Source organism: Pseudophryne corroboree, chromosome 7 (genome assembly GCF_028390025.1).
Source record: "Pseudophryne corroboree isolate aPseCor3 chromosome 7, aPseCor3.hap2, whole genome shotgun sequence".
Taxonomy (NCBI): domain Eukaryota; kingdom Metazoa; phylum Chordata; class Amphibia; order Anura; family Myobatrachidae; genus Pseudophryne; species Pseudophryne corroboree.
In genome coordinates this window covers 414,832,737-414,847,512 of record NC_086450.1, presented here as the reverse complement: position 1 = coordinate 414,847,512, position 14,776 = coordinate 414,832,737, and the positions used below count along the sequence as shown (strand labels likewise).

Here is a 14,776-nt window from a genome sequence, read left to right as displayed (position 1 = left end):
TGGAGTGTGTAAATTTGTAATTCGCACTTTGGTAAATGTCCTACATAGAGGTACATGTAGTGTGTAAGTTTGTAATTCGCACTTTAGTAAATGTCCTACATGGAGATACATGGAGTGTGTAAGTTTGTAATTCGCACTTTAGTAAATGTCCTATATGGAGAGTGTAAATTTGTAATTCGCACTTTAGTAAATGTCCTACATAGAGATACATGGAGAGTGTAAATTTGTAATTCGCACTTTGGTAAATGTCCTACATGGAAATACATGGAGTGTGTAAGTTTGTAATTCACACTTTAGTACATGCCCTACATAGAAATACACGGAGTGTGTAAATTTGAGTTATGCTTTTAAGTTCTGCCTCTGTTGAATATAGCACAAGCACAGATGTGAAAAGCTAGTATCAACTGTTGTTCATTCATGTAATATATGGATGGGTCAGGCACCTTGTGGCACTACACCTTTTGCTAAACTACAAATTCCACCATATCCTGACAGATGGGGGCAAATGTAATGGACTGTAAATTTGGCAAAAGTGCATATATATCAGCAATTTAGACACAGAGATGCGTCCTTATACATCCAGCCTAAATACGCCACACAGCGGGAGACGCCTGGTGTGAGTCAGCCGCCAGATCACGTGCAACTCTGCTAACATTAAGCGTCTTTTTTTGGCAACAATGTGTCTTACTCACAACACAATCCAGCTGCTGTAGGACGCATGAGGAGACTGTGCTGATTAATGTGATAAACAGGTTGAGTATCCCTTATCCAAAATGCTTGGGACCAGAGGTATTTTGGATGTCGGATTTTTCCGTATTTTGGAATAACTGCATACCATAATGAGAGAACATGGTGATGGGACCCAAGTCTAAGCACAGAATGCATTTATGTTACATATACACCTTATACACACAGCCTGAAGGTCATTTTAGCCAATATTTTTTGTAACTTTGTGCATTAAACAAAGTGTATCTACATCCACACAATTCATTTATGTTTCATATACACCTTATATACACAGCCTGAAGGTCATTTAATACAATATTTTTAATAACTTTATGTATTAAACAAAGTTTGTGTACATTGAGCCATCAAAAAACAAAGTTTTCACTATCTCACTCTCACTAAAAAAAGTCCGTATTTCGGAATATTCCGTATTTCGGAATATTTGGATTTGGGATACTCAACCTGTATGTATATTGTGTGTGACCGAGTCTGTGTACGGAGCAGAACAGAACTTGTATTGGAAAAAAAGCTGCAGCTGCTACATTGTAGCACTTTGTGTAGATTCAGAGACTCAGTCGCACACACACACACACACATACAAGTGTCATACTGTGTACAGGTTGAGTCTCCCTTATCCAAAATGCTTGGGACCAGACGTATTTTGGATATGGGATTTTTCCGTATTTTGGAATAATTGCATACCATAATGAGATATCATGGTGATGGGACCTAAATCTAAGCACAGAATGCATTTATGTTACATATACACCTTATACACACAGCCTGAAGGTCATTTTAGCCAATATTTTTTTATAACTTTGTGCATTAAACAAAGTGTGTCTACATTCACACAATTCATTTATGTTTCATATACACCTTATACACACAGCCTGAAGGTCATTTAATACAATATTTTTAATAACTTTGTGTATTAAACAAAGTTTGTGTACGTTAAGCCATCAAAAAACAAAGTTTTCACTATCTCACTCTCACTCAAAAAAGTCCGTATTTCGGAATATTCCGTATTTCGGAATATTTGGATATGGGATACTCAACCTGTATCACATTACAGCACAGTCTCCTCGTGTGTCCTAGTTGCATTGCATTATGACTGAAACACATTTTTGGCAACAAAAATAAGAGACACCTGGCGCTAGAAGATTCTCACGCGACCTGGCGTGCCGAGAGGGGCGGTTTAGCGCGACTGCAGCAAAGATGTATGGGGACACATCTGTAGGATTAAATGCAGCAATTGTTTTTTACTGGTCAAACAACCAGGATTTTGCCAGAAGTGCTCTATTGAAAAGAAGTTTTACCAAAGCATGCTCAGGATTTGTGTGCTCAGCATTCCACACTTTCTGTAAAAACCCAAATCACATTTTTTTTTTGAATATACGCAAATTGTAAACGGAAAATGAAAAGTGGTGCATACAAATTCTTGCTCTAGTATAGCTCACAAACTATACTGCACAGCAAATGTGTGGTTTGGATGGAAAGCTCCACATTGCCATCTTGTGGTAAGGTTCTGCAGTTACTAAAACTGTGGGTTTTTTTTTGCAGAGAAGACCGTGCAGTACTGATGATGGTTATCAGAACAAATTCCAGTACACTAAAATGGAATACATACTATATGCCGGTAGTTGGGATCACATGACTGACAGCAGCAACCCGACAGGAGGGTTAAGTCTATCAACCCCCCCCCTCTAACCTTTGGGGGGTGCCGGCAAGGGCTAACCCCTCCCTCTGCACCATATTACTTACCACAGGGGAATTGGGTACCCCTGTGAGCGTCTGCAAGCCCCCACCCACCAGGCATCACCTGTTAGTGAGCGCTCAGTCCCCCGTTCCGTTTCCCCAGTGCCGTTTCTTGCGGCGGGTGACGCGTGCGGTCGCACGGTGCGCCCGCTGCGGCACTTGAGGTGTTTTATGGTGCCCCCCTCCTCCCTGTCATTACTACTCCGTTTGGGAGAGGAGTTTCGCGTAATGACGCGTTTGCGTTGTGACATCACGAGCAGAGTAGTAATGACGGGGAGGGGGAGCACCATGACACGCAGCAGCACCACCTGACTGGCGGGCGGGAGGAGAGGGGGAGATGCTGGCAGGCGCTGTACACACCTGAGACAACTTGCACTACATAGCCCTGGCAACAAGCATTACACAGCCCTGGCAATGATCATGACACCCGTCCCAGAGCATGAAACCCCTGGCAACCAGCATGGATCCCAGAGCATGCAACCCCTGGTAACCAGCACGGATCCCAGAGCATGCAACCCCTGGTAACCAGCACGGATCCCATAGCATGAAACCCCTGGCAACCAGCATGGATCCCAGAGCATGCAACCCCTGGAAACCAGCATGAATCCCAGAGCATGCAACCCCTGGTAACCAGCACGGATCCCAGAACATGCAACCCCTGGCAACCAACACAGATCCAAGAGCATGAAACCCCTGGCAACCAGAATGACACCCAGCACGTGTAACCCTTGGCAACAAGCAGGTAATTTAAAAGTAATTACAAGCTTTACTGTAGGGCATAATGTATCAAGGGCACTGCAGTGTGTGCAGGGGGCATTACTGTGTGGGGCTTATTATGCTGGAATTTATTTATTTTCCTCTGTGGTGGCCGTGATCTGTTGATGCAGCGTGCAGGGTCAAAAACTGTGGTGTAAGGTAGTCTTTTCAGGCAAGACCACGCCCATTTTAAACGAGGCCTAGCCCATTTCATCAAGGCCACGCCCCCATGTCGGGAGCACGCGCGCATGTTTTAGATCTATGAAAGGGGCGGGACGCACTGGGAGGTAAATTGGCTAGAAACAGCCCTGCGTCCCCCTAGTGCCTAACCTCCCCCCGGGCCCTGTCCCTAACCCATACCCGGATATTCAACTTCAGGATGACAACTGTCGGTGATCCGGCGCCGGTCCCCTGAGATGTGTCAGGATTCCAGCGTCGGTCACATGACCGCCGGCATCCTGACAAATGGGATGCCGAACGCATCCCACTAAAACAGTATTGCGTCAAAAAGAACTGCCAGTAATCCCTGGATGCCCTCAAAATAATTCTAATTATACTAACCGACACCTCAGAATACCAAATAAGATTATCGCTAAATCCTTTTGCTATATTTAATTCCAAGTGCAGATAAAATGACTCAGAATAAAATTCAATTATTTTAAACATTTCATCATAGCCGATGCTCCATCAACTTCTTTTGTTTTTTTAAAGCTACAATAATATTATTAAGCAACATTCAAGTCCCAACTTGTCCTGCCAGTTTCAGAATGATAGAAAGAGTTGAATCAATATATATGCGGCTCTCCCAACTGCTGTTAAACCACAATCCATCCAGGGCATGCTGGGACTTACAGTCCCATAACAGCTTGCAAGCCATAAATTGCCTCCCTCTAGTCTACAATCATCAGCTTTTCCATAAATGGCAAATCTAGAGAAATCCACAACAAAAAGCTCCCAGTGTTCTTATTTTATACTGAATGACCTTGGAGCTGGTCTGATCTGAAACAGCTCAGCGAGAATGAAATACATGTTAGTACGGAGATAATTATGTCTGTATGGTTCAGACATTTGTGATCTCTCCTAATAAGATAGGGTTTCATTAGTTACTAGGCACCAGTGGAACTATCGCTGCCTTTATTACATTGGCCCCAAAGAGGATCTGTCACAATGAATTTACTTTGCCAGATTTAATCCTGCATAACAACTACCTGTAATTTTAGGTATTTTCCCCTCTACTTATTTTTCAATTATAAACCATTGTTATCTATTTCCTTGTTCTATTTTGGCAGTAGCCTCTCTTCGTGCCAGTGGCAGTCTATGCAGATGACAAGGATGAGACAGATTCCACAAGGAATTCTGGGATCATAAAAAGAATTTGGACCATAAGGGCCACATCAAAGAGGAAAATGAAATGGTAATCTACACAGGAATCATGTTCTCAAACAGTGTCGGCAGATTTCTTATTGGCTGAAACAATATTCATGGGAATGCAGGCTATGTATTCTGTCTAGGACCTCGAGACTAATGACGGTTAAAAATGAAATACATATATAATCTGATTTTAATACATTGACAGTTAATTCAATATTACCTCATTAGTAATGAAGTGCCATGTCTGGTTCTTAGTACATTGATAGGCGGTAGCACTAATATTAGCCAGGAAATGACTCTGATCTCATTGGGGGTGGATTTTAGGGCGAGGATTTTTTTTTCTTTCTGGGAGGGGGGTGGGGTGGGATTCATGAAATCTGGTCTTGGAGAGAGATAAAGGGGCAGATTTATATAAGCTCAGTGGAGTGATAAATTGGAAGGTGATAATGGACCAGCCAATCAGCTCCTAACTGTCATTTTTCAAACCCAGCCTGTGATATGGTAGTTAGGATCTGATTGGCTGGTCCTTTATCACCTTCCACTTTATCACTTCACCGAGCTAAAGTACAGAGCAGTCAGCTTCTGACATTTTACATCATACTGGAAAATGGACAGCTAGTTGGTTGGTACTTTCTCTCTCTCCACTTTATCTTGCCCCAAGATTTTATACATTGCCCCATTGTTCTTAATACATTGGTAGGCTCTCTCATTAATATTAGTCAAAGTCACCCTTAGTTCTTAGTACATTGATAGGCTGTCTCATTAACATCAGTCAGGAAGCGACTCCATGATCTCACTGACTCTTAGTACTGTGATACTATCTCATTAATATTAGTAAGGACATAACTCTGTGATGACCGATTCTTAGTACATTGATTGTCTATCATTAATATTAGTAATCAGGTTACTCACTAAATTCATAGTGGGAGATGCAACAATGCTTGGAGAGTGATAAAGTGGAGAGACAAAAAAGTACCAAACACATGTTTGTCATTTTTCACAGACAGCCTGACACATGGCAGTTGGGAGCTGATTGGTTTGTACTCTCTCCACTTTGATGCTTCTAGAACTAGAACACTGGCCACCAATGGTCTTAATATGAAAGGAGGACTGTTTGTTAGCTGTTCTATGCACACGTGGCTTTTCTTGGTGATGACACAATTACTTTCATGTACTATAAAAATATAATCATTTTATATTTAATTATAATGTTTACATGACAATCATTGCTTTATCTAGTACAGGTATGCAGTAAGTGAGGTAAAATATATGGAATATGCAATAAATAGGTGAGAAAAATAAATAACTCCTACTAGTGGATAACAAAAAAAACATGCAGACATTTCACTTTATTAAACCTACGTTATTTTGTTATTTTTGTTTTAAAAAACACTAACCTAAAAATGTCATGTTGCTTTCACGATTTCAGGATCCTGTTATCACAGAAGTAGGACTGTACAGTTTCATAGGATCAAAGATGACCGAAGCTAGGATTGTAGTCTACATTTATTTATTTATTACCAGTTATTTATATAGCGCACACATATTCCGCAGCGCTTTACAGAGAATATTTGGCCAATCACATCAGTCCCTGCCCCAGTGGAGCTTACAATCTATATTCCCTAGCACATTTATACGCGCACACAGTCATACTAGGGTTAATTTTGTCAGAAGCCAATTAACCTACCAGTATATTTTTGGATTGTGGGAGGAAACCGGAGTACCCGGAGGAAACCCACGCAAGTACGGGGAGAACATACAAACTCCACAGTTTGTGGGAATTGAACCCATGACCTTAGTGCTGTGAGGCAGTAATGCTAGCCATTACACCATCCGTACTGCCAATGAATGATACACAGACTATAAGCTTAGGAAAAAGAAAATATATATTATATGTATCTGTGTGTGTGTGTGTATATATATATATATATATATATATATATATATATATATATATATATATATATACACACACACAAAAAATAAAAATTAAATAAAATACATACATATATATATATACTCATACACACACACAGTATATGCTATATATATATAGGATGCGGTTATGTTACCGGTGCTTGGGATCCCGGCGGTCAGCATGCCGACCCCGGGATCCTGAACGCTAAAAACACTGCCAGTTGGAATGGCAACCCACAAGGGTCTATTCCCACTCGTAGGTGTCTACGACACCCATAGAGTGGGAATAGAACCTGTGCTGAGTGCAGCGAGCCCGCAAGGGGCTTTGTTACGCTCCCGGCAGCCGGCATACCATACCCAACCCCATACATATATATGCTTAAATTGCTTCTTGAATACCTGAAGATGTATTATAGAAATGACCCCACTCAGCAGCTGCAGCGTCTCACTAATTACAAGTGGGATCTGCAGAGTTATTTTCACATGAGATTAATGTTCTGCATTCCAGCCTCTAAAAAACCCCTATCATATAAATGTATTTGCATATACAAATATGTGTGCATACAGTGGCAAAACTACCATGGGTGCGGCCGCTACAGAGTTCGGAGGGGAGATTCTCCGCATTCTGCGCTTTTCAGAGCAAGGGACTAGAACAGTGGCTCCCAAACTTTTCTGAAACACTGCGCCCTGTGGTTCCCAACCTCGTTCCTCAAGGACCCCCAACAGATCATGTTTTCTAGGTCACCTAGCGGTTGAACAGGTGTATTCATTACGTACTGACACATTTTAAAAGACCCGCAGGTGGAGCAAATAATTTCACTCGCAATCCTGTGAGACCTGGAAAATATGGACTGTTGGGGGTACTTGAGGACCACGGTTAGAAAGCACTGCCCTAGAGTATCACAACTGTAATCACAGCACCCTGTAGGTTTCTTATTGAGAAATTCAGAGAAAAAAAATTAACTGAATTGTGTTTAAAGGTCATCCTGAGGTTCAGTTATGTGGTGCTGGACAGGATTCACTTCTATGGGGGAAATTCAGTTGTTTTTCCCAGCAGCTGCCACTAGATGGCTCCCAACAGAGCACCCCAATTGCTGCTCTGTTTGGGTGCAATGAGCCGCAGGGAGACACATTTCAGCTCCCAGTGCTGGGCGCGATCTGTACAAAAATAAAAACCCACAACACATTTCAATATCATCCCATGATCTCCTGTCAATTTAGATGGGAGATTGGGTGTGATAAACAATTGAATTCTGACCTATTTTTCCACATATCTTATGATTGGAATCCAGAAGCACTGATTTCGCCAATTACACGGACCATAAAAAAAAAATCTCAAATGGTCCTGGAGTACCAACGCAGGGCACCCCAGCATCCAGTTTGGGAACCACTGGACTAGAACATCACTGCTAGACTCCTACCCATATTCCACCCCTGTATATGTGTGTGTGTATCAGATACAGGTATGTCTGGGAAACGACTTCCATTTTTGAAGAGCCAGACACTAGGTGAGTGTAGTCAATTTTGAGGCGTCCTAGCTGTCCAGTTTCTGGAGTTTGGACAGGCCTACCTTCATTGCATATAAAAATGGAATATGTAGCCCGCAATAGTGACCTACTTATCTGGCCAAGGGTCCTGCACCACATCATCACCGGAATTAACAGCAAGGCCTAATCCATCTGGTCATACTTGGGGATGCAGACTTCCTGTATGTGAAATAAGAGACTCATCCTCCTGCTACACACTGATGACAAACTCCGGGTTTGTGTATGAGAATCCGGCAAACTCGTTCTGATCCAGGTTCATGATAAAGAGTTTGTCCGTGGGGGTGAGCTCCACGGGTTGGCGGGTGAATTCCTTGTCAAAGTTAGACGTATCTCTCTTGTCCTTCTGCAGGAGGGAAGAAGTGAACATGCTCTGTTATTCGGTAGGCAGTGCGACAGGAGAGGGATGGATGGAATTTGCAGCATGCTGCCATTTTGTAATACAATTTTATTTTTTATTTGCAACTTAGCTTTGGATCTTCCAACTTTTTGGATGTTTGTGAAGATGATGATGGCAAATAAATACATCAGCTGCCACCTGAAGCCTTTCATCACACACTGCTACACGCATACACTTTGTCACCCAAACATAAAACTTGTAAAGGCAGGAAGTATGCTTGCTTTACATTTTAATGCAGCATACCTCCCAACATCGGGAGATGAGAACACAGGACTGCGTGGCTGATTTGGGGGTGCGCCCTATAGAAAAGAGGGTGTGGCTTTGTGGGAGTGCCACGCCCCAATTTCCCATCACTATAGGGCAATATCCAGCGCTCTGTGAGCTGCTGGCATTCCCCCAGACCCTCTGTCTACCGTGAATAGACGCTGTGCACATGCACCCCCGGGACACTGCGGCCCAATCCCAAAAGAACGGGATTGTCCCGCGAAAATCATGACAGATGGGAGGTATGGTATAGCGCTCCATAGAGGTATGAGCAGGGAAATGGGCAGTCTTAGGGCAAGATATAAGGAAGTTAGAGTTGGCCGTTGGTGCGGGTTCCTGGCTGAACTCTGATGTTTTTGTAAAGCAGCAATCATTTAGAAAGCAAAACCATGCCTTGTAAATGACTGCTCGGACTACATCCGGCCCATGGTGCTCTAGAATTCTTGGTGAGGTGCGCAATACTTGGTGACTACGCATAGCACAGAATAGAATTTCCCCCTAAGACTTTGGTATTCTGTATCAGTACCCAAAAATGGTATTGTCAGATCAGGAAATATTACACTATTCAGTCACAGTGCAACCAGGGAATTACAGTATAATAATATTGCACGTTTTTCTGTATAACTTTGTTGGGCGCAGGAGGAAATGTACAATGCCGTCTTCTGACCATTTCTCTGGCACTTCACTTCTAATTAAATAACCTTATTTTATACTGTGGGGGAGTTGTATCAAACCTTGAAGAGTTAAAGTGTCAGCCAATCAGCATCTGTCATTTTACAGGCAGTGTTTGAAAATTAATTGGGAGCCGATTGGTTAGTACAATATCTCTCTCCGTAGTTTGATACAGCTCCCCTTTATGTCTTCTTCAGGAGAAGCACTGGCTAATAATTGTAGAAATTACTTTATGATGGCGTTTTCATTGTCAACGATTTAACTAGTCCATACATTCCAGCTACCAGCAAGGTTGTGTTTTTTTGTTTTGTTAAGTGATCTGTCATCCCAGACCGCACATAATCGGGAACATACAGTGAGCAGCACAGTAGTTAGCATTGCTAACTGGGGTCATAACAGAACTGGGGTCACAACTTTAATTCCCTATTGGTGTTGAGATTGTATGTGCTCCCAAGGTTTGCTTAGGTTTACTCCCACTTTCCTACACTGGTAAAATTAACCGTAGGGTGTACAGTATGTGCACCCTTTCATGTTAGGGAGTTTAGACTGTAAGCTCCAATGGGGCAGGGGCTGATGTGAACGACACATTCGCTGTACAGCATTGCATTAAATGGTGGTGCTATAGGAACCTAAATAATGATGTGATCAGCCAAACAACTGAGAACTAAAAGCATGTACACACATCAGCGAAGTGCCAATGGCAGAATCACTCATTAACCAGCCTGAGGAAATGGAACTTCTCTGTGTGGGCAGCTTTATTTGAGAATTACACACATATATATATGTATATATATATATATGGAATATTTTAGATTGTGCTGTGCATACTACAGTAAATAGGCCCATCTGCTGCAAACCTGCAATTCAGGTTTTGCACACAAAAAAGACATATCATGAAAGTATGCCAGTCTTATTACAAGTAAGGCCGTTGCATTACTTACTGCAGAGGGACGTGCCCGCCCGGCAGTGAACAGTCTTCAATTGGCACAAGGGTTAACTCCCTGCAGCAAATGCAGAAGATCTTCACCCATCTCTCTGGAAGATGCCCAGAGCTCACATGTTCTGACAGTTACCATGACAACCGTTCCACCATGCTACACAAAGCACGCGGTACGGATGTAGGCCCCGGTAATCTCGCTTACAAAATAGGGAAGTTAGTCTTCCAGAGCGGGCACTCCTCTAGCTGTGCCCTCAGGGTTACTACTAGAGCTCACATCAAATATGGCTGGGCTGATTACTTAACCCATCGCCTTCCCCACGTAAGACACCCGCCTCTGAGTTCTGTATATAGTGATCTGATTTCTATCACAAGTCGGTATTAAGAGGATAGTGCAATGAGTAAACCAGTAAATATTGGTTTTCTGTCAATTTGTGAAAAACCTCTGATAAACCAAGATGACATTGACGGCACCGACGCAGAATTCCCTCTGTTATTACGTCTTTTATACAACTTTTTTGTTTGCATGTTTTTAAAGCTGACGGGTTCGTAGTTTTAGGTTCGACCTGCTTTGTTTGCACTGCAGACACTGGCCCAGATTTATCAAGCCTTGGAGAGTGATAAATGTCATGGTGATAAAGTACCAACCAATCAGCTCCTGTCATTTTTCAAACAGCCAGTAACATAGCAGTTAGGAGCTGATTGGCTGGAACTTTATCACCGTGAAATGTATCACTCTCTAAGGCTTGAGCAACCAATCATATTCTACTTATCTAGCACCTTCTTGAAGACAACAGCTAGTCGGATTGGTTGCTATAGGCAACATCTCCACTTCTATAAACCAAAACTTTAGTACATATACCCCTACAGCTCTAACAAACTCCTAGGCAGCTTGTACTCCCCTCCAGTCGCTCAGCATGTTAAGGAAAGCTACCCCTAATATTTCTAGATACGATTTATTATACTGGATCTGCACATGGCAACTGTAAACAGGACGCACAAGCGATGCATTCATATCTCAGCACAGATGCTGAAGTGGTCATTGTCTATGATCTTACTGGTTGTAGCACTATAGAGACAGTGTTTATTGTGCTTTTTTTTTCCTTTCTTGTTCATTTTTTTTTTTAAATGTAAGAACAGTTTTTCAGTGTCATGTCATAAATATACCAGATAGAAGAAATATATTTCTTCTGTCTGTTTTTGTGTATCAGTGGAGAGAGGATCCCAGGGGAGGGTGCAAAAATAGATGGTATTAGAGAGGAGTGTGTATCATGGGACAGATCCCAAGTGAGATGGAAGGATAAAGGGACAGGGTTTCAGAGGTGAGGATATATCAGGATAAGGGGCATACATCAGGCAAACAGATGTCAGCAGAGAAGGGAAGGGTGACTGGCAGGATCTCAGGAGAAAGGGGAGGGTGCCAATGGAGAAGGTAGAACAGGACAGTAATTCAGGAGAGGACCATGTATTAAGGGACAGGTCCCAAGAAAGAGGCCAGGGTGCCTTTAAAGAGTATAGGATATGAGAAGACAGGAACCCAGGGGAAAGGTCAGGATACAAGAAGGGGGCCTGCGTAGGGGACAAATCCCAGAATGTCAGTCAGGAGCCCAGGAGTGGATGGTGCCATTAAAGAGAGGACTGTATACACAGAAGACAATACAGGGTGTCAGGAGAGGGGTGTATATTGTAGGACAGGTTCCCATGGGGAGGCCATCAGGTCACAGAACACCATGGGAGGGGAGAGGAGATTACAGGAAAAAGGAAAGGGACCAGGGGAAGGTATAGGGAACAGGATCCAAGAGGGATATATTTTAATTTTCCCTAATCCTGCTCACCAATATGTAGGGTCTCTCTGCTCTGCCTTGTTACAAAGCCATGGAGCAGTCAAGGAAAAGTGCAACACATTTACACAGTCTGCCCATCGTGGTACTCATACACTGAATAGGGACGTTTGCAGGTGGTAACTAGTTAGGAGATTTTGACAGTTCTTTACAATTGATGACAGGGCTCAGATCCAGAGAGTGGACAAATGAAACCCACCAATAAAGTCACTTAATGGTGACAGCAATACGGCCAGTATACACTGTGGAGGGGGGAGGCTGCAAGAATGTCACTCATTTAACAGACGTGAAAAATGGTCTCAGACATCATTCCAGAATATCCCATAACTGCTCACCTGGGTACAGGCGTGGTGACAGTACTAAACATCTGATTGTTGAGAACATGATGAAGGATGGATGATGCACATGATAAGACCGAGACCTCACTTACTGGATCATTTTTGATGCTGATCTGCAGGGAACGGATCTATGGAAGCTCTCCTTATTTTACCTTGTACTGCAGATTACCGCAGAGCTTTCATTATCCAGGAGTGTGTGCTTCCACCCACTGTTGTCCTTTGTTGATGATGATTGTTCCACGCAGACACCCCGTTATATATTGGATACTCACGAAACATGACCAAGTTGAGCAATCTCGGTCACTGTAATACCTACCAAACATATCTCAACATTTTCCCCTCTTTTAAAATCAGTTCTCATCTTCAGCCGGGCTAACAAGGGAAGCCCAGCATTTTACTATTTTACATGTGAACCCTGACCATGCTGGCCTCCTAACTGCGCAAATAACGCTACAGTACTGACTGTACGGAAGCCCACTTTCAGTATAGTTGATGTCACTCCCTGACCCAGCTTTTTTTTTTGTCCGCTATCTGTACACAGAAATAATTAACATCAAGCGGTATTGGTGCTTATAATGTCAGATATAAAATCATTGCTAATTACTTTGTTGATAAGCCATGCCTCTAATCAGCAAGTGTAATCCACTATCAGAATAAATGCGGAATAAATGCGTCCACAAAAGCGGCCACATTTACCCACTGTATTATATGGATCAGAATTGCTATGTGAGCACATTGCTTGCGAAGACATAAAGGGGGGCAAAGAAAGACAGAGGGGTGCGTACAATCAGGTAGGAAATTTGCAAGAACCATTTTTCCCTTAGGCTTAGAACCACTAAGATATTTGTAATACTGTATTAACTAAAATGACACATACCAATGTGTCCAACATACAGATGTGTTCTCTTACATCCTTGCTACAGTTACACTAAATAGTCCTGTGTAGCGCTGAGTGTCTATTATTGCATTTTTTTCTCCACGAAAATACGTCTTAAACCCAAAGTAATGTAAAAGTACGTACGAGCAGCTTCTGGTGATTAAAATGATATGCAGCATGCCTATATTCTGCTTTTTATTTTGCTTCTATTGGCATCCAAACTGCTATGCTACAGAAAACACTGTAGCATAGCATTTCGTATGCAAATACAGTTGCAGTGACACACAGAATGTAGGCATGCTGCATATCATTTTAATCTGCATAAGCTGCTTGTGCGTCACATTACTGTGCATCTAAGACGCATTTTTGCAGAGAAAAAAATAAGAATTTACTCACCGGTAATTCTATTTCTCGTAGTCCGTAGTGGATGCTGGGAACTCCGTAAGGACCATGGGGAATAGCGGCTCCGCAGGAGTCTGGGCACAACTAAAAGAAAGCTTTTAGACTACCTGGTGTGCACTGGCTCCTCCCACCATGACCCTCCTCCAAGCCTCAGTTAGGATACTGTGCCCGGAAGATCTGACACAATAAGGAAGGATTTTGAATCCCGGGTAAGACTCATACCAGCCACACCAATCACACCGTATAACTCGTGATACCATATCCAGTTAACAGTATGAAATTTAACTGAGCCTCTCAACAGATGGCTCATAACAATAACTCTTTTGTGAACAACAACTATGTACAAGTATTGCAGACAATCCGCACTTGGGACGGGCGCCCAGCATCCACTACCGACTACGAGAAATAGAATTACCGGTGAGTAAAATCTTATTTTCTCTGACGTCCTAGTGGATGCTGGGAACTCCGTAAGGACCATGGGGATTATACCAAAGCTCCCAAACGGGCGGGAGAGTGCGGATGACTCTGCAGCACCGAATGAGAGAACTCAAGGTCCTCCTCAGCCAGGGTATCAAATTTGTAGAATTTTGCAAACGTGTTTGCCCCTGACCAAGTAGCAGCTCGGCAAAGTTGTAAAGCCGAGACCCCTCGGGTAGCCGCCCAAGATGAGCCCACCTTCCTTGTAGAATGGGCTTTTAATGATTTAGGATGCGGCAGTCCAGCCGCAGAATGCGCCAGCTGAATTGTGCTACAAATCCAGCGAGCAATAGTCTGCTTAGAAGCAGGAGCACCCAGTTTGTTGGGTGCATACAGGATAAATAGCGAGTCAGTTTTCCTGACTCCAGCCGTCCTGGAAACATAAATTTTCAAGGCCCTGACTACGTCCAGTAACTTGGAATCCTCCAAGTCGCTAGTAGCCGCAGGCACTACAATAGGTTGGTTCAAGTGAAAAGCAGATACCACCTTAGGGAGAAAC

General features: G+C 42.9%; 1 protein-coding gene across 1 annotated transcript in view; it reads right to left on the bottom strand.

Moving 5' to 3' along the window:
* Nucleotides 1-6,637: 6,637 nt before the first annotated feature.
* Nucleotides 6,638-14,776, bottom strand: part of PRKCB (protein kinase C beta) — a 472,648-nt gene continuing 464,509 nt past the window's right edge. Inside the window, exon 17 of the mRNA XM_063934744.1 lies at nucleotides 6,638-8,415. Coding sequence (XP_063790814.1) covers nucleotides 8,263-8,415 — 153 coding nt within the window. The 3' untranslated portion in view covers nucleotides 6,638-8,262. The remainder of the gene's footprint in view (nucleotides 8,416-14,776) is intronic.